Source organism: Mauremys mutica, chromosome 6 (genome assembly GCF_020497125.1).
Source record: "Mauremys mutica isolate MM-2020 ecotype Southern chromosome 6, ASM2049712v1, whole genome shotgun sequence".
In the NCBI taxonomy this organism is placed as follows: domain Eukaryota; kingdom Metazoa; phylum Chordata; order Testudines; family Geoemydidae; genus Mauremys; species Mauremys mutica.
This window is the reverse complement of record NC_059077.1, coordinates 98555789-98573737: the sequence shown is the minus strand read 5'-3', so window position 1 is coordinate 98573737 and position 17949 is coordinate 98555789. Positions and strand designations below refer to the sequence as shown.

The following is a 17949-nucleotide window of genomic DNA, read 5'->3' as shown; positions in this document are numbered from 1 at the left end:
AACTGCATGTTACAGTTCAGAGATGAGATCTGATCAGAGAAGAGTTGAGCCACAGAAATATATAGCAAACCCATAATGTCAACAATGTTTAAGGTCTGACCCTGTCTTAGTTTTCTTGTAACTTTTTTGCATCGATAGCCTTCATTTTGCAATTTAAACTTTGAGTAAATCAACAGAGTATTATCATGTAAATTGTAATATGGGCAGTTGGAATTTCATTATGGAGTGTGTATTCCATAATAGAAGGTCAAGTATTATGGAGTCTTAGAAGTCACTGTGGGAAGAATCAGTAGAGAGGAGGGAATCCACTGCATGGTACAATTTCATCCAACTGTTTTAACCTCTGTAGTCGCTGCACCCTTAGCTGGAATGAAATGAAATTTGGTTGAAACACAAAGGGAAAACTACATTTTCCATTGCATAAATATCAGTACATTAAATGAAAATATCTTTCCACACCTCATAATCTCACAAGTCTTATGCTCAATTCATATATTTTATAAATGTCTCTAGGAAACTTCTCAAGCTGTGATATATGATGAGGACAGATTAATAAATAGCAACCATGACCATAATAGAAACATACTACATATGTAGAGGTCAGTGTACCTTGGGGGTGGAGGGGAAGTATCATTATTTGATGACCAAAGTACTGGTGAGGTGGCTAAGGATTCGAAATATATGTACTTTGTTGCATGGACTGCCAATTATGTAGTGCATAACAGCACCTGATCTATGGGAGATTATGAAGAATCACAAACCTAAATATAAGTAGAAACACAGAAAAGGAAATCCATGTAATTGCAAATCCATTTCTAGGAGAGGATGGGAAGAGCCTGAAGCTGCTGCCATGGAAATCAGTTGCTATTTGGCCACTGATCCTGTAGAAGAGGATCAGGCCCTATACAAGCAGAGTTATAAAATATCCGCTATCTCTGTTCAGCTGTATAATTGACACTAATCTTAATTCATTTACTCCAAGGAAAAGATCTATACTGTACCTTAGTTACTAAGCCTTCTAGTGAGTTTGTCAATAAGTACAAAACATCTGGGTATTTCCACACGAACGATCTCCCAGGCACACAGGCTGTATTGGTTTTCTTTCAGGAAAGCATCTATCCCCTGAAAGTATTTTTTCACTCTCCGAGTGGTGAGTTGGAGGTCCTCACTTTCTGGGTTGGTTAATTCCTTCTCCACCTGTGTTCTCAAACATGCCTCCAGCCGCTGAATTTGCTGGTAAAGTCCGCTTTGGAACCTGACCATGGATGTCCCATCCCAGGCACTCTGGGTGAGGTTTTTGCTAAAGATGTTGAAGATCTCTTGAAGGATCTCTTGAATTGCCACCTTGGCATTCTCTTTCTGGGACACTGAAAGTTCAACAACATTCTGTGAGGGCTTGAAAGCTGCCCTTTCATTTATGCATTGTGAGGGGAAATTTCCGCTCATTTTTTGCAGAAGCTCCAAGCTCTCTTTGTTCATTTTGTTCTGCTGGAAGTGAAGCACAGTACAGAGCCGAGATGAGATTTCAGCAGAGAAGAGCAGTACAAGGCAAACATGCAGCAAACACTTGGTGGTCATGATGATGTCTATACACTCCTTTTCTTTGTGTGGAACCTTGAGCCTGGAGTTTGTTGGGGCTCCTACGTAGATTGCTGTGTCTTTCCTGTATGTCTCTGAATGTAAGTATTTGGTTGGAGAATGTTTCTTTGATCATTTTCTATTTACATGATTTTCCTTCTTCGAGGTTTCAGACTTTTTCTTTCTGTTTTTCTTGCTATTTTCTAGTTCTTTTACCATGTTTCCTCCTTCTGTTTTTGTGTGAAAGAGACCACCCATGACAATACACAACCCTGTTAACTCATGTTGGATCCACATACACACAGGCTTTTTATCATACATTAATTTCTATAATTTGAGAAGATCATCCACAATTTGAAAGTGGGATGGAAAAGACCTCCAATTTGTCAGCCAGTGCACTTCCCATTCATAACCTCCTTCATTTGAGAGATCAGGAATATTTAAATTTTTCTAGGCATGGAGGAAGTAAATGTGGGAGGAAAGGGTTAGGCCTCCCAAAAATATTGGCAAATCTCCCCAACTTTAACTATTTCCTCTGATTTAGAAGGCACATTTAAAATCTAGACAACACAAACCATCGTTATCTTCCTTCTGTGAAACCATAGGAGATAGAATGCTCTGAGGAAATGAAACCTTAAATCATTGTTATTTCTAAGTCTTAATATACATACTGGAGCTGAGTAATAGATCCAGCGGAAAGGTGTGAATATCGTGTCCTGTTGATCACTCCAAGTAGCTGACAATTGTGAAAAATGAGTATAATTCATAAAACAGGATGAGCAATTAGTATAGTAACACATACTATAGAGGTACCCACATGGATGACTGTGATTTACAATGTGGTCAGAAGGAGGTTATGCAGAGAAATTACATTATGTATTTTTTACCAAGTGTGTCCCTGGGATGAAAGAATTCAAGTAATTTTTTAAAAATGAAATTTAGTGTTCATTATTTTTGCTGGTTTCTTCTCTTTCCCCTTCCCCTCAGCTTGGGCAGCGAAATTCTTCTAGTTTGCTTTATTCTCTTCACTTCCTGTGGTCACGGTTCATTTTCTGGATCTCAAGCCCGAGCACAGACTGTTGTGCTGGAGTTTCCATCATGGCAGGGAAATGTGTTTTAATTCAACAAGAAAACTGGAATTTAAAAAAAGAAAATCACATGAAGAAACGATGAAAACATTTTTGTGCATATTAAATTGGTTAGAGTCTCCCAAGTTTTCCTGCATTTCTATACGAAATTTGAGATTTTTGCTTCAAATTTTTGAAAGACCTTCCACAAAGCAGAGAGAGCAGACTTCCTAGAGCCCCCAGCTCATCATGGGCTAACCCACTATCTGAATGAGACCATGCTTTTGGTCGCTCTTATTACTTGAAGCTTCACACCCCCAGCACCCATTGTTCCAGCCTGGGGCAGCCCTGGCAGGGTGGCTGTAATGGAACCACGCTGATAGGGTCTGGTATGAAGGTCTGACAAAGCTCTAGAAGTGATGCAGCCACTCGGGTGCTCTGTGTGGAAAGATTTTGTGTTCTGTGCAGAAGCCATCGGTTCATCGATTTCTATGATGAAAGCATTATTTCCCTGTAATTGTGTTTTGTCAATACAACTTGTAGGCTTTAACTACAATGAAGGAAGAAAGACTTGGGCAATAAAGAACTGCTGATAGGCACCGCTACTGAAAAAGCCTGCACCATAAGAAAGGATAGGCATTTGTATTATATGCCTCTAAGCCAGCCGGTCCCAGACTGAGCTTCATGAATAGGTGATGGTATAGAGTACTGGATGGTGGTCTTCAGAGAACTGACAGTTCCCACATTCTTTTAAAGACAGCTCAAATGTTATAAATGTGTTCCTACTACTCCCTTTCTCTGTAAGCATTTGGTGTTCCTGCCACGAAGGTATTACCTGATCTTGAATAGGAGTGTAAATAGTCCATAGAACAATATTTTTAAGATTAGGCCCGCATTATGAACTCTTTGAGAAACCTGGAGATAAAGATAAGCAAAGGCTTCTGCAGTGGTGCCAGCTGTTGACTGTGAGGAATGAACAGAGACTCCTATTAGCAACTCCAAATGAGGTGATAAAAGGGATTTCCAATGGGCTTACATTGCAGTTTTTTTCCTAAAGGGAGATTGCCAATCAGTGTGAAAATTCATACACAGTTTGTTTTTATGCTCTTTGAACATTTAATGTAGTGTTTGTTTGATTTCTCTTAATAACTTTTTAATATGAAATCTCCAGATTTAGGGTGAAATTTGTCATTGGCAGTGCTATGACTGAGCAATAGTTCTTCAAAATACTATCTGTGTACCCAAAATTGTCACTTTTACTGAATGCTTGTATAGCACCCATAATAATGTGCCTGGGCACTGATAGGGCCCCGGGGAACTGTAATACCAATAATAAGTAATAATCAGCTTGTGCTAGCCCTTCTACCTGCAACTGTCACTGTAGTGCATGTTAACCTGTCAGTTACCACAGCAAAGACTCTCTCTCCAGTTAAGGGAATACGGTTTGCATGTTGCACAACTTCTATATCTAGATCAGTGATAGTCAGACCTCGGTAGTTCAGGATCCAAATTAGCGATTAACATTACCCAAAACAGCCACAGTTGTGTGAATTCATTGATTCATTTAGTATACTATAGTTCTATTCGTATTTAAACAGTATGACGGGGAAATACTTAGTTTTTTTATATAATATATATTATTTTCTGAGCAAATAAGTTAACAATTTAGTGCAAGTTGATAAATTAATTGGTTCATAACATAGTAAAAGCATCCTGATTGGTTACTAACTTAGATTGGTTAATAATTAAATTACCCAGTGTTTTTATATCATGTGCTGCAAAGAGCGACAGGAGACACATTAAAGAGCCACTTGCGGCTCACGAGCTGAAGTCTGAGTATCACTGATCTAGATGTAAGTCATGAAACGGTCTGAGAAATACATATAATGAGAATAGTCCCCTTGTCTGGGCCCTGAGATCATGATATCTTCTCCATTAGTTGTTGTTTTTCTCTCTCCCAGCGTTTCTTCTCCATCAGGGCTTGATTAACCAACATGGTATGTTTTAATTTAATCAGGATTATTTTTGTTCAGTTGCAAAACGATGTTTTCCCTTTTGCCTCAGTTTATCAGTTTCAATAGTCCTATCCCTTTACCTTTTCTTAGATTGGTCAGGCTGAACTGACAGTTAGAAACAAGGCTTTTTTACCTAAAAACTGAGCCAATGTCAGCAGAAAGCAATTAGAAACACTAAATATGGTGCTCCCGCAGTGTGATTTTTTTTTTTTTAGCAATCTCCTTTTAAAAGTACAGCCTCATTTTAAACTATACTTTTTTGTAAATCTACAGTTCATCCTCTTAACCAGCAGGAGGAAACTGTTCATTTTCTGGATGGTCACTGCAAAACATAAAAACCTCCTGTAAACCTATAATTTTCCTTCGTACCCTGCTTCATTTCAGAGATGGAAATAGCGTAGGTATATTTAAAGTTGCTTAATGCAGGAGTAACTGTGGCCCTCAGAAAATATTGGGTCATCTGCACTTTTCAGATTTCATGTAGTTTAAAAAGAACACTTAAAATGTTGGTGCTAGGGAAACTGGTGTCTTGGACATTGGAAAAAAGAAACCTTTGCTTACTGTCAACAAATCTGAAAATACAATGCAGTTAGTAATCCATATTCAACAGAGGTACCCACGTGGATGGATGTGGTTTACAATGTGGTTAAAAAGCGCTTATGAAGAGAAGTCATATCATGTGTTCTTAACATGTGTGTCACTGGGATGTAATAATTCAAAGTTTGTTTTTTTTAAATCAAATTCAGTGTTCACTATTACTGCTGGTCCCTTGTCTTTTAATGTTTGTGTTTCTCTCGGCTTGAACTGGAAAATTCTTCTGGTTTGTTTAATCCCCTTACCTTCCTGTGGTCACACTTCACTTTTCACATGCTGTAGCACAGACTGTTGTGTTGGAGTTTCCATCATGGCAGGGAAGTGTGTTTTAATTCAACAAGAAAACTATTTTCACTGAAATTGGAAAACAAGATTCCCTTACAGAAAATATGAAAATGTTTCTGTTCATATAAATTTGGGTAGAGCCCCAGGCTCCTAATGTACTTTCTGGTAAGAAATTCAACATTTTTACTTGAATTATTTGACAGAGACTCTTTAAAGAATCATAGAAATATAGGGCTAGAAGGGACCTCAAGAGGTCATTGAGTCCAGCTTCCTACATTGACAGGATGAAGTATACCTAGACCAAGGAGGGCCAACTCAGGGAATAGAAATTGTATGATGGGTCATGAATGCTCACAAAATTGTGGCTGGGGGTGCGGACACTGGGGTGGGGCTGAGGATGAGGAGTTTGTGGTGTAGGAGGGTGTTCTGGGCTGGGACCAAGGGATTTGGAGGCCGAGAGGGTGACCAGGGCTGGGGCAGGGATGCAGGAAAGGGTGCAGGTTCCGGCTGGGAATACGGGCTCTGGGGTGGGGTGGGGATGAGAGGTTTGGAGTGTAGAAGGGTGCTCTGGGCAGGGATCGAGGGATTCAGAGGGCAGGAGGGAGATCAGGGCTGGGGCACGGGGTTGGCGCATGGGGAGAGGCTCAGGGGGTTCAGGCTCCGAGCAGCGCTTACCTCACGCGGCTCCTGGAAGCAGTGGCATGTCACTTCTCTGGCTCCTATGCAGAGGCACGTCCAGGCAGTTCTGCATTCTGCCCCGTCCGCAGGCACCACCACTGTAGTCCCATTGGAGCATGTAGGAGCCGGAGTGGGGCCATACTGGCTTCTGGAAGCCATGTGGTACATCAACCGACACAGTGCTCTGGCCAGAGTGGGGCTGAGCCACGAGGTGCAGGCCTGACCCAGTGTCCCCGCTGGAACAGGGCTGAGCCATTTGGTCTGACCTTGCGCCAATGCCCCAGCCAGAGTGCTGGAGCGGGGCTGAGCTGCTGGTGCCGCTCACAGGCCGGCTTAAAATGGGTCCTGGGCCAGATTGCCCCATGGTCCATAGTTTGTCCACCCCTGACCTAGACCATCCCTGACAGGTGTTTGTCTAATCTGTTCTTTCAAATCTCCAATGATGGGGATTCCACCACCTCTCTAGGCAATTTATTCCAGTGCTTAACCACCCAGACAGTTAGGAAGTTTTTCCTAATGTCCAACCTAAACCACCCTTAAGAATACTATTAATATTAACAGGAAAGACCAAGCAGCAAAGAATCCTGTGGCACCTTATACACTAACAGACTTTTGCAGCATGAGCTTTCGTGGGTGGATGCATCCAAAGAAGTGGGTATTCACCCACGAAAGCTCATGCTGCAAAACGTCTGTTAGTCTATAAGGTGCCACAGGATTCTTTGCTGCTTCTACAGAACCAGACTAACACGGCTACCCCTCTGATAGGAAAGACCAAGGCATCAAAGTAAATACAGGGTAATGAAAGAACAGAATCTGTTTCAGTAAATCTGTATATCAACAGCACATAGGCACAGAAGTAGTGTATAGTTTGAGGAAAGTTAGTTACAAAGGGCACAGAACCTGCCCCAGAGGCTTCATGCAGCGATAGAGTTCTCTGTGTGAGCATCTCAGCTGCTTCACATGGAAGCATGTGTGATGTGGGCTGAGGTGGAGTAGGGTTTGCTGCCTTCACTCATCATTCCTTCTTTCCTGTGACCCCATGGATTATTTTCCATAGCCCTGGAAAATACTCCTTGACACTGAAAAGATGGGGGCAGAGAGTGTAATGGGTGGTAATGCAAAGTGGTGAGACCTTTGTCATCTGTGCAGAAATCATAGAATCTGCTTAGTGTGGAGATGGAACTACAGCCATTTCCATGAGGAAGGCTGGGGTCCAACCTGCTCCTCCTCATTCCTGCCCACCATTGGAAGGATGTGGGAGAACCTCCGTGGGGGATATTTACAGAGTTTCCCTCTCTTTTAAGAAATGCGAGCTGGGATTCCCCACAGGCATTTGGTGCTCCTTATGGTACGAGTGATATTGTCAAAGAGTTCAACTGAATTCTCCACTCAGTATGGCCCTTTTTTTATTAAAGGTCTGATGGCATGAATAAGAATAGTTTCTCTCTAGCACAGAATAGGTTTGGGGTAGTTAGGTTTTTCAGAAGAATTCAGTATTGTTCCTGGGTAGTAACTGACTGACGCATTCCCCCAAACTGGGAGCTGCATTTTAGAGGTGACAGAGAAACTATGATAATCCTCATTCAAATGTCCTATCCCTGCTCTCATTACTCACATGTAATTTTGTTTGTGGTGTGCACTCAAGAATGAATTTAGTCTGTGCTGTGCTCACTCAAAAATAATGGAACCAAATGTGTGTGAAGGATACACAAATGGGAAGCATTCATGGAAGCTGTCATAAACAGATAGTTAAGGGTTAAGGTCTCTGCAGTACCTGATGACCACCTGAGCAGAGGACCAATCAGAGACAAGATAATTTCAAATCTCTGTGGAGGGAAGCCTTTGTCTGTGTTCTTTGTTAGTGTTCTTTTTTTGGATCTAAGAGAGACCAGTCATGTCTCCATGTTCTCCTGGAGTAGTTCCTACTATTCAATAGTGAGTATTAATTAGAAAGGCGGATTAGTCTTATAATTTGATTTCTACATTTGCAATTGTGTGTTTGCTAAAGGAAATTCTTTATTTCTGTTTGCTGTTACTTTGCTTTTACTGAGAAAGAAAGGGGGAGGGGGAATTCTCTCCAGGTTTACAGGTTAGACTCTGTGTATTGTTCCATCTTGGTTACAGAGACAATTACTTTCTTTTTAGTCTTTAATAAATCTTTTCTGTAAAGAACTTGGCTGATCTTTCCTTGGGTGGATTCTCAGGGAAAGGGGAGGGGGAGGCATCCCTCTGTAGTTAGATCCGGGTATCCCTCCTAGGAAAGGGAGGGGGGAGGAAGCAGGGGGGAATGGTTTATTTCTCCTGGGTGTAAGAACTCCATGGATTTGGGGCTCTTGGGATCCCCAAGGATTTTGGGGAAGGACTGTGTCCCAATCCACGTACCTGATTGGGTGGTGGCAGCTTTTACCAGATCTAAACTAGGATTTTTAGTTTAGAGGGAAACCAGTGCAGGTCCCCATTTTGGAACCCAACAGCTCTAAGTGGGGGTGAGACCTATGACAGAAGCCCATACATAATGGGTGGGGGCGGTGCTTGTAAATGTATTGTGGGGAGGTGGTATGTGAATGCACACAAACCCGATTGATGGAGTTATCAACAAGCTAATTAAATGCTAACTTAACTGGTGTGTTTTTGAGCGTTCATACTGTTTGTGATTGGTGCCCTCTCTCCCCCCACCCAGTAGTTTGGCCTCTTCCAACACATCTACTAAACCAAACATCCACAACAAGAAGTTATTTGGTAGGGGAAAATAACCAAGGAAAAAGTAGCAGAGGAAAAAGAGGCAGAGGTCAGGTCTGGTGCATGGTTTGTTACAGAGGAAAGACTAATTTTCACTCCATAGCTACTTCTTTAAATATGGAAGTACAGTGAATTTGCACACTGATTCATCAATGTATCTAATTATATTCCCAACTAGAAGCACGAACATCAGTGGGATGGGTCACATACCATAAGTCGTGTGCATAAGTACTTTCTGGGCTTGGGGTTCTAAGGCTGAACAAGAGTAGAGGTTTTTTTTGGATTTTTTAAAAATGGGTATTTGATACAAATGACTACCACTATATGTTGCCATTTTGTATAAAATAATAATTTATTCAAATGTATCTAAGATAAAATGTAAATAAGAGCAATAAATAATAGACTGACATAAATATCCTGTTACAAATATCATAAAATGTTCTGAAAATATTTCCACAATACACAAATAGAATAAATAGTAGAAACAGCTTTTAAAATTCCATTGCATCTCATTTTAACTTGTGTATAAAATGTTAATTGATTTTGGTTAGTACTTCTAAAAATTTTATTTTAATTTCTAAACTTCTTTGTGAGTTTGTCCTATGGTTGAAAACTGTTTAATTCCACTTGGATTCTCTTGCCGGCACTGATGCTGAACTGCTTCCCTGCTAGAGGAAATAATTAGTATCTCTTCACTTTCATCCTGGTGAGCTGAAAGTCCTTCCTTTCTTCCTGGTAAGAGTCCCACTTTCCATCATTGCAACCAAGCCTATCTCCAGATGACCAGCTGGCTGATGAGTCTATGTTGGACCCTCTGAATGGAACTTCCGCCTGAGGTAGCTTGGGAACGATTTTGCAAAAGCAGCAGGAAATGTGTTGGAAGATTTCCTGGATTGTCACCTGGGCATTTTCCTACAGGGACTCTCAGAACTAGAGAACCTCTTGCTGCCACCTGAAATCGCTCTCTTTGTTCTAACATTATAGGAAAATTATCCACACCTCTTTGTTTGGAAGCTGTTCCAGTTCACATAGAATCTCAGGGTTGGAAGGGACGTCAGGAGGTCATCTAGTCCAACCCCCGCTCAAAGCAGGACTAATTCCCAACTAAATCATCCCAGCCAGGGCTTTGTCAAGCCTGCCCTTAAAAACCTCTAAGGAAGGAGATTCCACCACCTCCCTAGGTAACCCATTCTAGTGTTTCACCACTTTCTGAGTGAAAAAGTTTTTCCTAATATCCAACCTATAACCTGTGTTATGCTGTTATACTGTGGTTATACTGCATGTTACAGTTCAGACGTGAGATTTGATCAGAGAAGAGTTGAACCATAGAAATATATAGCAAACACTTAATGTCAACAATGTTTAAGGTCTAACCCTCTCTTTTAAAATTCTTAATTGTCTTGAAGCTTTTTTGCATCAGTATCCTTAATTCTAAGCATTTTAAACACAGTAAATGAACAGAACATTATCACATAAAATGTAGTTTGTGCAGCTGGAATTTCGTAATAGAGTGAATGTATTGCACAATACATCAAGCGTTCTGGAGTGTTAGAAGTCACTGTGGGAAGAATCAGCAGAGAGGAGGGATTCCACTGCATCCTTCTGGTTTAACCTCAGTAGTTGCAGGATCCGGAGCTGAAATGAAATTGGAACTAGTTGAAACACAAAGGGAAAATATATAATTTTCATTGAATTGATCTCAATAAATTAAATGAAAATATCTTTTCCACATGTAAGCTCGCAGGTCTTTTAGTATGTTCATATTTTTTTTAAAGTCTCTAGGAAGCTTCTCAAGCCTTGGAATACTAGAAATAGTTCTCATGAGGACAGATTAATTAATAGCAATGATGATAATCGTAGAAATAGACTACATCTGTCAAAGTCAGAATATTTTGGTCATCAGATAATGATACTTCCCTCCCTCCCACACTGAAAAGTGCTGGTGAGGTGCCTAAGAATTCCACATATATGTACTTTGTTGCAAGGTCTGCCAATTACCTACTGCCCAGCAGTACTGCTATGTGAGAGATTATGAAGATGTGCAAAAATAAACAATAGTAGAAACACATAAAAATAAATCCATGTAATTGCAAATCCATTTCCAGCACAGGACAGGAAGAGCCTCAAACTGCTGCCATGGAAATCATTTGGTATTTGGCCATTTACCCTGTAGAACAGGGGTAGGCAACCTATGGTACGAATCCCGAATGCGGCACGCAAGCTGATTTTCAATGGCACTCACACTGCCGGGGTCCTTGCCACCGGTCCGGGAGGCTCTGCATTTTAATTTAATTTTAAATGAAGCTTCTTAAATATTTTAAAAACCTTATTTACTTTACATACAACAATAGTTTAGTTATTTATTATAGACTTATAGAAAGAGATCTTCTAAAAACGTTGAAATGTATTACTGGCATGTGAAACCTTAAATTAGAGTGAATAAATTAGAGCACTTCAGAAAGGTTGCCGACCCCTGCTGTAGTAGAATGATCAGGCCCATATAAGCAAAGAGATAAACTATCCACTATCTCTGTTCAGCTGTATAAATTACACTAATGTTAATTCATTTACTCTAGGGAAAAGTTTTGACTGTACCTTAGTTATTAAGCCTTCTAGTGAGTTTGTCAACTAGTACAAAACATCTGGGTATTTCCATGCGAATGATCTCCCAGGCACACAGGCTGTATTGTTTTTCTTTCAGGAAAACATCTATCCCCTGGAAGTATTGTTTCACTCTCCGACTGGTGAGCTGGAGGTCCTCACTTTCTGGGTTGGTTAAGCCCTTCTCCGTATGTGCTCTCAAACATGCCTCCAGCCGCTGAATTTGTAGATAAAGTCCATTTTGGAACCTGACTATGGAAGTCTCCTCCCAGGCACTCTGGGTGAGGTTTTTGCTAAAGATGTTGAAGATCTCTTGGAGGATCTCTTGAATTGCCACCTTGGCATTCTCCTTCTGGGACACTGGAAGTTGGACAACATCCTGGGTGGGTTTGAAAGCTGCCCTTTCATTTATGCATTGTGAGGGGAAATTTCCGCTCATTTTCTGCAGAAGCTCCAAGCTTTCTTTGTTCACTTTGTTCTGCTGGAAGTGAAGCATGGTACAGAGCCGAGATGAGATTTCAGTAGAGAAGAGCAGCATGAGGCAAACATGCAGCAAACACCTGGTGGTCATGATGATGTCTATACACTCCTTTTCTTTGTGTGGAACCTTGTGCCTGGAGTTTGTTGAAGGTCCTATGTAGACTGCTGTGTCTTTCCTTCATGTCTCTGAATTTAAATATTTGTCTTCAGAATTTTTGTTTCATCATTTTCTGTTTTTAAGGTTTTTCCCTCCTGGAGGCTTCAGTCTTTTTCTTTCTGTTTAATTCACTGCTTTCTAGATCTTTTACCACGTTTCCTCCTTTTTGTATTTTTGTGAAAGTGACCACAAATGACCATATACAACCCCTTTAACTCATGGTGGATCCACATGCATACAGGCTTTTCATGATACATTAACTTAAAGATGTAATTTAATAAGATCATCCACACTTCAGAAGTGGTAGAGAGAAGACCCCCAATGCATCAAACCCTACACTTCCCATTCATAACCTCCTTCATTTGACAGAAAAAATAGTTTAGGTATATTTAAAGTTCTGAGGTATAGAGGAAATGGAAGGAAAGGGTTAGGCCTCGGGGAGCTGGAACAATTTGTATAGTGGGGCTGTTGAGAGCCATTGAACCAAACTGTAAACCCTGAATATGAAGGAAACCACTTCAACCCAGGGGATGTGGCAGCACCTATGTTAGGCCGCCCAAAAATATTGTTAAATTTCAACTTCAACCATGCAACCTGGAAAGCACACTTAATATGCAGACACCACAAAATATCGGTATCTTCCTTCTAGGAAAACTAAGGAGAGAGAGAGTGTGCTCTGTGAGAATGGAAGCTTTTTTCATTTTTTGTTTACTTCCAGATCTGAACATATATATATATACAGTATATATACTGTAGCTGAGGAATAGATGCAGTTAGACGGTGTGAACATCATGTCCTATTGGTCACTCTGAGTAGCTGACAGTGGTGAAAAATGGAGGGTAATTCATAAAACAAGATGAGCAATTAGTTACACATACTAGAGAGGTACCCACATGGATGGTTGTGATTTACAGTGTGGCCAGAAGGAGGTTATGAAGAGAAGTCATGCTGTGTATTTTTAACAGGCATGTCCCTGGGTTGTAATAATTCAAAGAATTTTTTAAAAATCAAAATCAGTGTTCACCATTTTTGCTGGTTCCTTCTCTTTTGACTTTTGCTTTCCCCTTGGCATGGGCAGGGAAACTCTTCTGCTTTGTTTAAGCCTCTTTGTTTCCTGTGGTCACATTTCATTTTCTGGTACTCTTCCCCTAGCAAAGACTGTTTTGCTGGATTTTTCCATCATGTCAGGAAAATGTGTTTTCATCCAAAAAAAGAAAACTATTTTCACTGAAATAGAAAAGAAGAATCACATGAATAAACCATGAAAAGATTTTTGTGCATATTAATTTGGTTAGTCTCCCAAATCTCCTGCACTTTTATAAAAAATTTCACATTTGTATCAGCTACATAAAAGTTTCTGTAAGGCAGAGAAAGCAGACTTATCAGAGCCCCCAGATTGCCATAGGCTATGCTCCCCATTCTCCCATTAGTTTCCATGGGTGTTGGGGATGTGTATTCCACACCAGTGTGAAGTCCAGAGGAAGATGTTGAGGAGAGAGGGAAATAAGTCAGGTGACTAGTAGGAGAGTATAGGGTAACAAAGTAATCACAGGGTAATGGGGGGATGGGAGAAATAATCTTTTTCAGTAAATCTGTATTGAGGGGCTCTGGAATAATTGATGCTGTGTGGCTGCTAAGAGCCATTGACCAATACCGTAAACCCTGTATATAATGGAGACCATGCATTCACTTGCTAATATTACTTGAAGCTGCTCAACACCCCAACTTCCATCTCCCCTGCAGCAAGTAGGCAAACAACTAGTCTATTATTTGAGAAAAGTTGGTTACAAGGGCCTCAGAGCCTGCTGCAGAGGATCCATGCAGGGATAGAGCCCTCTGCTTGTGACTCTTACCTGTGCCACATAGAAGTGTGTGTCGGGTGAGATGAGGTGCTATGGAGTCAGCTGCTTTTGCACATAGTTCCCTCTTGGGGTGTTCTCCATACAGTTATGATCCATGTGCAGGGCCTGGAGTGAGCAGACGTGCATTGGGGTGGGGCAGTGCTAGTACAGGTCTGGTGGGTGCCTCTCGCCATGTCAGCTGCACTGAAATGACACTTACGGAGCATGTCTGAGGCAGCTGCTGCCTGAAGGAAGCCCTGGTTGCATGGCTGTAATGGAACCACGCTGACAGGGACCAGAAAGGGGCTCTGTCTGGTCCCAACAACTGATGCAGAGATTCAGTAGCTCTATATGAAAAGACCTTGTGTTCTGTGTAGAAGCCACAGGCTCATCTGTTTATATGATGAAGGCTGGGGACACACCTGCTAGTATCCCCTCCTGCCTGCCAGTGGAAGGATAAAAGTGAGCTTAAATGGGGATGTACTGGTATCATTTCCTCCCTTTTTATCCCCCCGTGGTTGGTTTTCCCACGGGGAGGCCTGAAATCTTAGATGATACATATCATCAAATGGCTTCTTCAATAGATGAATGGATTCTTCCACATAGCACAGCTTATAAACAGTATGATGGGATGAATGTGAGGAGATTCCCCTCTGTACTCTACGGGTAATGAAGTACCTATAGTTTGAAGAGTTTGTATAGCTCCCAGGTGCTATATGACTGCCAAGTTCCACTGGAGATGGGGGGATACATTTTGAAGATGGTGATTTTGTCACCCTTGACTTTTTCATACAGTCTATTTTTGTTTTCATTATTTTCATGTAATTGTGTTTTGTCAATATAACCTGTAGGCTCCAACTACATGAAGGAATGAATGAAGGGAGGATGAATTGGGCAGGAAAGGATTTCGACAGCTGATGGCTACAGCTATTGGAAAAAACCAGCACCATAAGAAAGGATAGGCATTTGTTTTAATAGTTAACTCCTTATACATGCCTTTAAATCAGCAGGTACCAAAATGAGTTTCATGAATCAGTGGTAGTACATGGAGTACTGGGTGGTGGTCTTCAGAGAACTGGCAGATCCCATGTTCCTTTAAAGACAGCTAAAATGATATAAATGTGTTTCTAGTACTACCTTTCTTTGTAAGCATTTGGTGTACCTGCCAAAAAAAATGTTACCTGATCTTGAATGGGAGGGGAAATGATCATTAGAACAATTTTGGTAAGATTAGGTCCACATAATGAAATGTTTGAGAAACCCTCAGATAAAGAGAACAGAGGGCAAAAGCTTCTGCAATGCTGCCATCTGTTGACTGTGAAGAATTTACAGTCTCCTAGAGACCCCATAGTTTGGTTTATGTTACAAAAGGGATTTAAAATGGGACATACATTCTTTTTTTTTCTCCAAAGGCAGGTTGCCAATCAGTGCAAAAATTCACACACGATTCATTTTTTTTACTATTTGAACATTTAATGTAGTGGTTGTTTGACTTCTTTTAAATAAGAAATCTCCAGGTTTAGGGTCTGGCTTAAATTAATCCTAGACAGTGCTATGACTGACTAATAGCTCTTCAAAAATACTATCTACATACCCAAACGTGGGAAAGAGCTAGACCAGGGGTTGGCAACCTTTCAGAAGTGGTGTGCCGAGTCTTCATTTATTCACTCTAATTTAAGGTTTCATGCACCAGTAATACATTTTAATGTTTTTAGAAGGTCTCTTTCTATAAGTCTATAATATATAACTAAACTATTGTTGTATGTAAAGTAAATAAGGTTTTAAAAATGTTTAAGAAGCTTCATTTAAAATGAAATTAAAATGCAGAGTCCCCCCCCCCCCCCGGATCGGTGGCGAGGACCTGGACAGTGTGAGTGCCACTGAAAATCAGCTTGTGTGCCGCCTTTGGCACGCGTGCCATAGGTTGCCTACCCCTGGGATAGACTCTTACAAGATTTGGTCCAACGGATGTTTTTTGTTTTTGTTTATTTTGTTTTGTTTTGCTTTCAGGTAATTTTTAACTATTGGGTTTAGGGTAATTTTTAGTCATTATTCTCAGCACAACTGAAATTTTGATGCACTATGCTCATATAGCTGCTGGTTGTTGGTGCAACATGTAGTCCATAAGCACACGTGCTTGTTTGGGGAGTGCCAGGGGGAGAGCAAAGGGAAGCAGCACCAGATGCTTACAAGCCTGAATGACAGGAGGGGTTGGGTATGTACAAGCTTGATGCTGTTTGTGAGCCAAGTGTACCCAAACCTGACTGGTGGAGGGGGACAGTTAGGGCGGGAGAGCGGAAACAGAGTCTGCACACATGGAAACCTGATTGATGGGGAGCCAGTTCACACACATCTCATTAGGGTTGTGAGGGGACAAGCAACTTTGTACCACGACAGCCTGAAGTCTTCCTCTTGGAATGCCAGCCTCTCCATCAATCCTTTAATTTAATCACAATGAGCTACTGCTCCAAACACCCGCAACTATAAATGTTGTGAGGAAAGGTAATCTGGTAACAGACAGACACATAAAAGCTGCAGAGTTGAGGTTGTGGTGTGTGGTCTGTTGGAGTGGTAAAACTAGTTACCATAGCTATTTTTCTTTTGGAGTCACTGCTGAATCAGAGTTTATGTTCACAATGCACTTTAGCATTGTTGTGTATTTGGTTGTCATGGGTTTTGTTACTATGGCAACTGAGTTAGACTATTAAGGGATAGCTCAGCCGGTTTCAACCGGCTGAGTGAGCTCTCTGTGTCTGTAAATAAAATGGAGGTTTTGGTTAGCTGTCTGCTCTCTGGCCTCAAGTGATTGCTTCCTACACCGGCTGCCCCAAGGATATAACACTGGCGACGAGGGTGGGATCCTGGTGCTGCTCCAGTAACAGAAGGAAGTAGAAGTCAAGGTAAAGACCAAACAAAGAAAAAAAGCTGCTTGTTTGCACTGACTGTGAAAGTGAAACTAAAAATCATGGCTACTCTGACCAGGCCCCTGGAGCCTTTTGATGAGAATACAGAGCAGTGGCATGTGTATACTGAGCGTTTTGAGCTTTTTGGTATTGCAAATGACATTACAGAAGCGAAGAAGGTGCCAATATTGTTAACTGTTGTAGGGGCTAAAACCTACTCTCTGCTACGCAGCTTACTACACCCTGTTAAGCCTGAGACTAAATCTTACAGTGACATTGTGGAAATCCTGGGGTCTCATTTCTCCCCAAAACCACTGGTAATTGCTGAAAGATATAGGTTCCACAAAAGAGACCAAAAGGAAGATGAAACAGTTGTACAATTTGTAGCCATTTTTAAAAAGCTAGCAGAACACTGTGAATTTAAAGAGATGTTAAATGATGCCCTGCGTGACAGGTTAGTGTGTGGCCTCTGCAGTGAAGCTATACGGAAGCGCCTACTGACAGAGGCTCAGCTTACATTACAGAAGGCTGTTGATATTGCTGTCTCCATGGAACTGGCTACAAGGGAGGCACAATACATCGGTGCACCCCCTAGGGTGCAAAAAGTGTCACAAGAACCGACCCACAAAACTGTGCAGAGTCAAGAATGTTACCGCTGTGGTAAGCCAGGACACCAGGCATCAGAATGCTGGTGTAAGGACCTGGTGTGTCGACACTGTGGCAAAAAGGGACACATTGAGTGTGCCTGTAAACAAAAGAAAAAGAGGCCTGTGGTCTGGCCGACAAAAAGAGGAACCTTGCATACCCTAGAGCAGACCCAGGATGATCAAGGTGACACCGCCTCACAAGAGGAAGTGCCACTGCATGTTTTGTCTTTGGCAGCGGGCTCACATGAATACTGGGTAACCCCCTTATTGGAGGGCAAACCTATACGCATGGAACTAGACACCGGTGCAGCTGTCTCGCTGGTTCCTGAGACTGTGTATAAGGAAAAGCTACAGCATCTTCCGC

At 41.4% G+C, this 17949-nt stretch overlaps 2 protein-coding genes across 2 annotated transcripts; both read right to left on the bottom strand.

The window, feature by feature from the left end:
* Nucleotides 1-1002: 1002 nt before the first annotated feature.
* On the bottom strand, nucleotides 1003-1578 carry LOC123372493 (interferon epsilon-like). Its single transcript, XM_045020606.1, has one exon. The coding sequence runs from the start codon at nucleotides 1576-1578 to the stop codon at nucleotides 1003-1005; it is 576 nt and encodes a 191-aa protein (XP_044876541.1).
* A 9974-nt stretch (nucleotides 1579-11552) lies between these two features.
* LOC123372438 (interferon beta-like) lies at nucleotides 11553-12128 on the bottom strand. Its single transcript, XM_045020515.1, has one exon. The coding sequence runs from the start codon at nucleotides 12126-12128 to the stop codon at nucleotides 11553-11555; it is 576 nt and encodes a 191-aa protein (XP_044876450.1).
* Nucleotides 12129-17949: the final 5821 nt, after the last annotated feature.

Coding starts and splice junctions, on each gene's coding strand:
- LOC123372493 (XM_045020606.1), bottom strand. CDS start 1,578: ATGACCACCAAGTGTTTGCTGCATGTTTGCCTTGTACTGCTCTTCTCT.
- LOC123372438 (XM_045020515.1), bottom strand. CDS start 12,128: ATGACCACCAGGTGTTTGCTGCATGTTTGCCTCATGCTGCTCTTCTCT.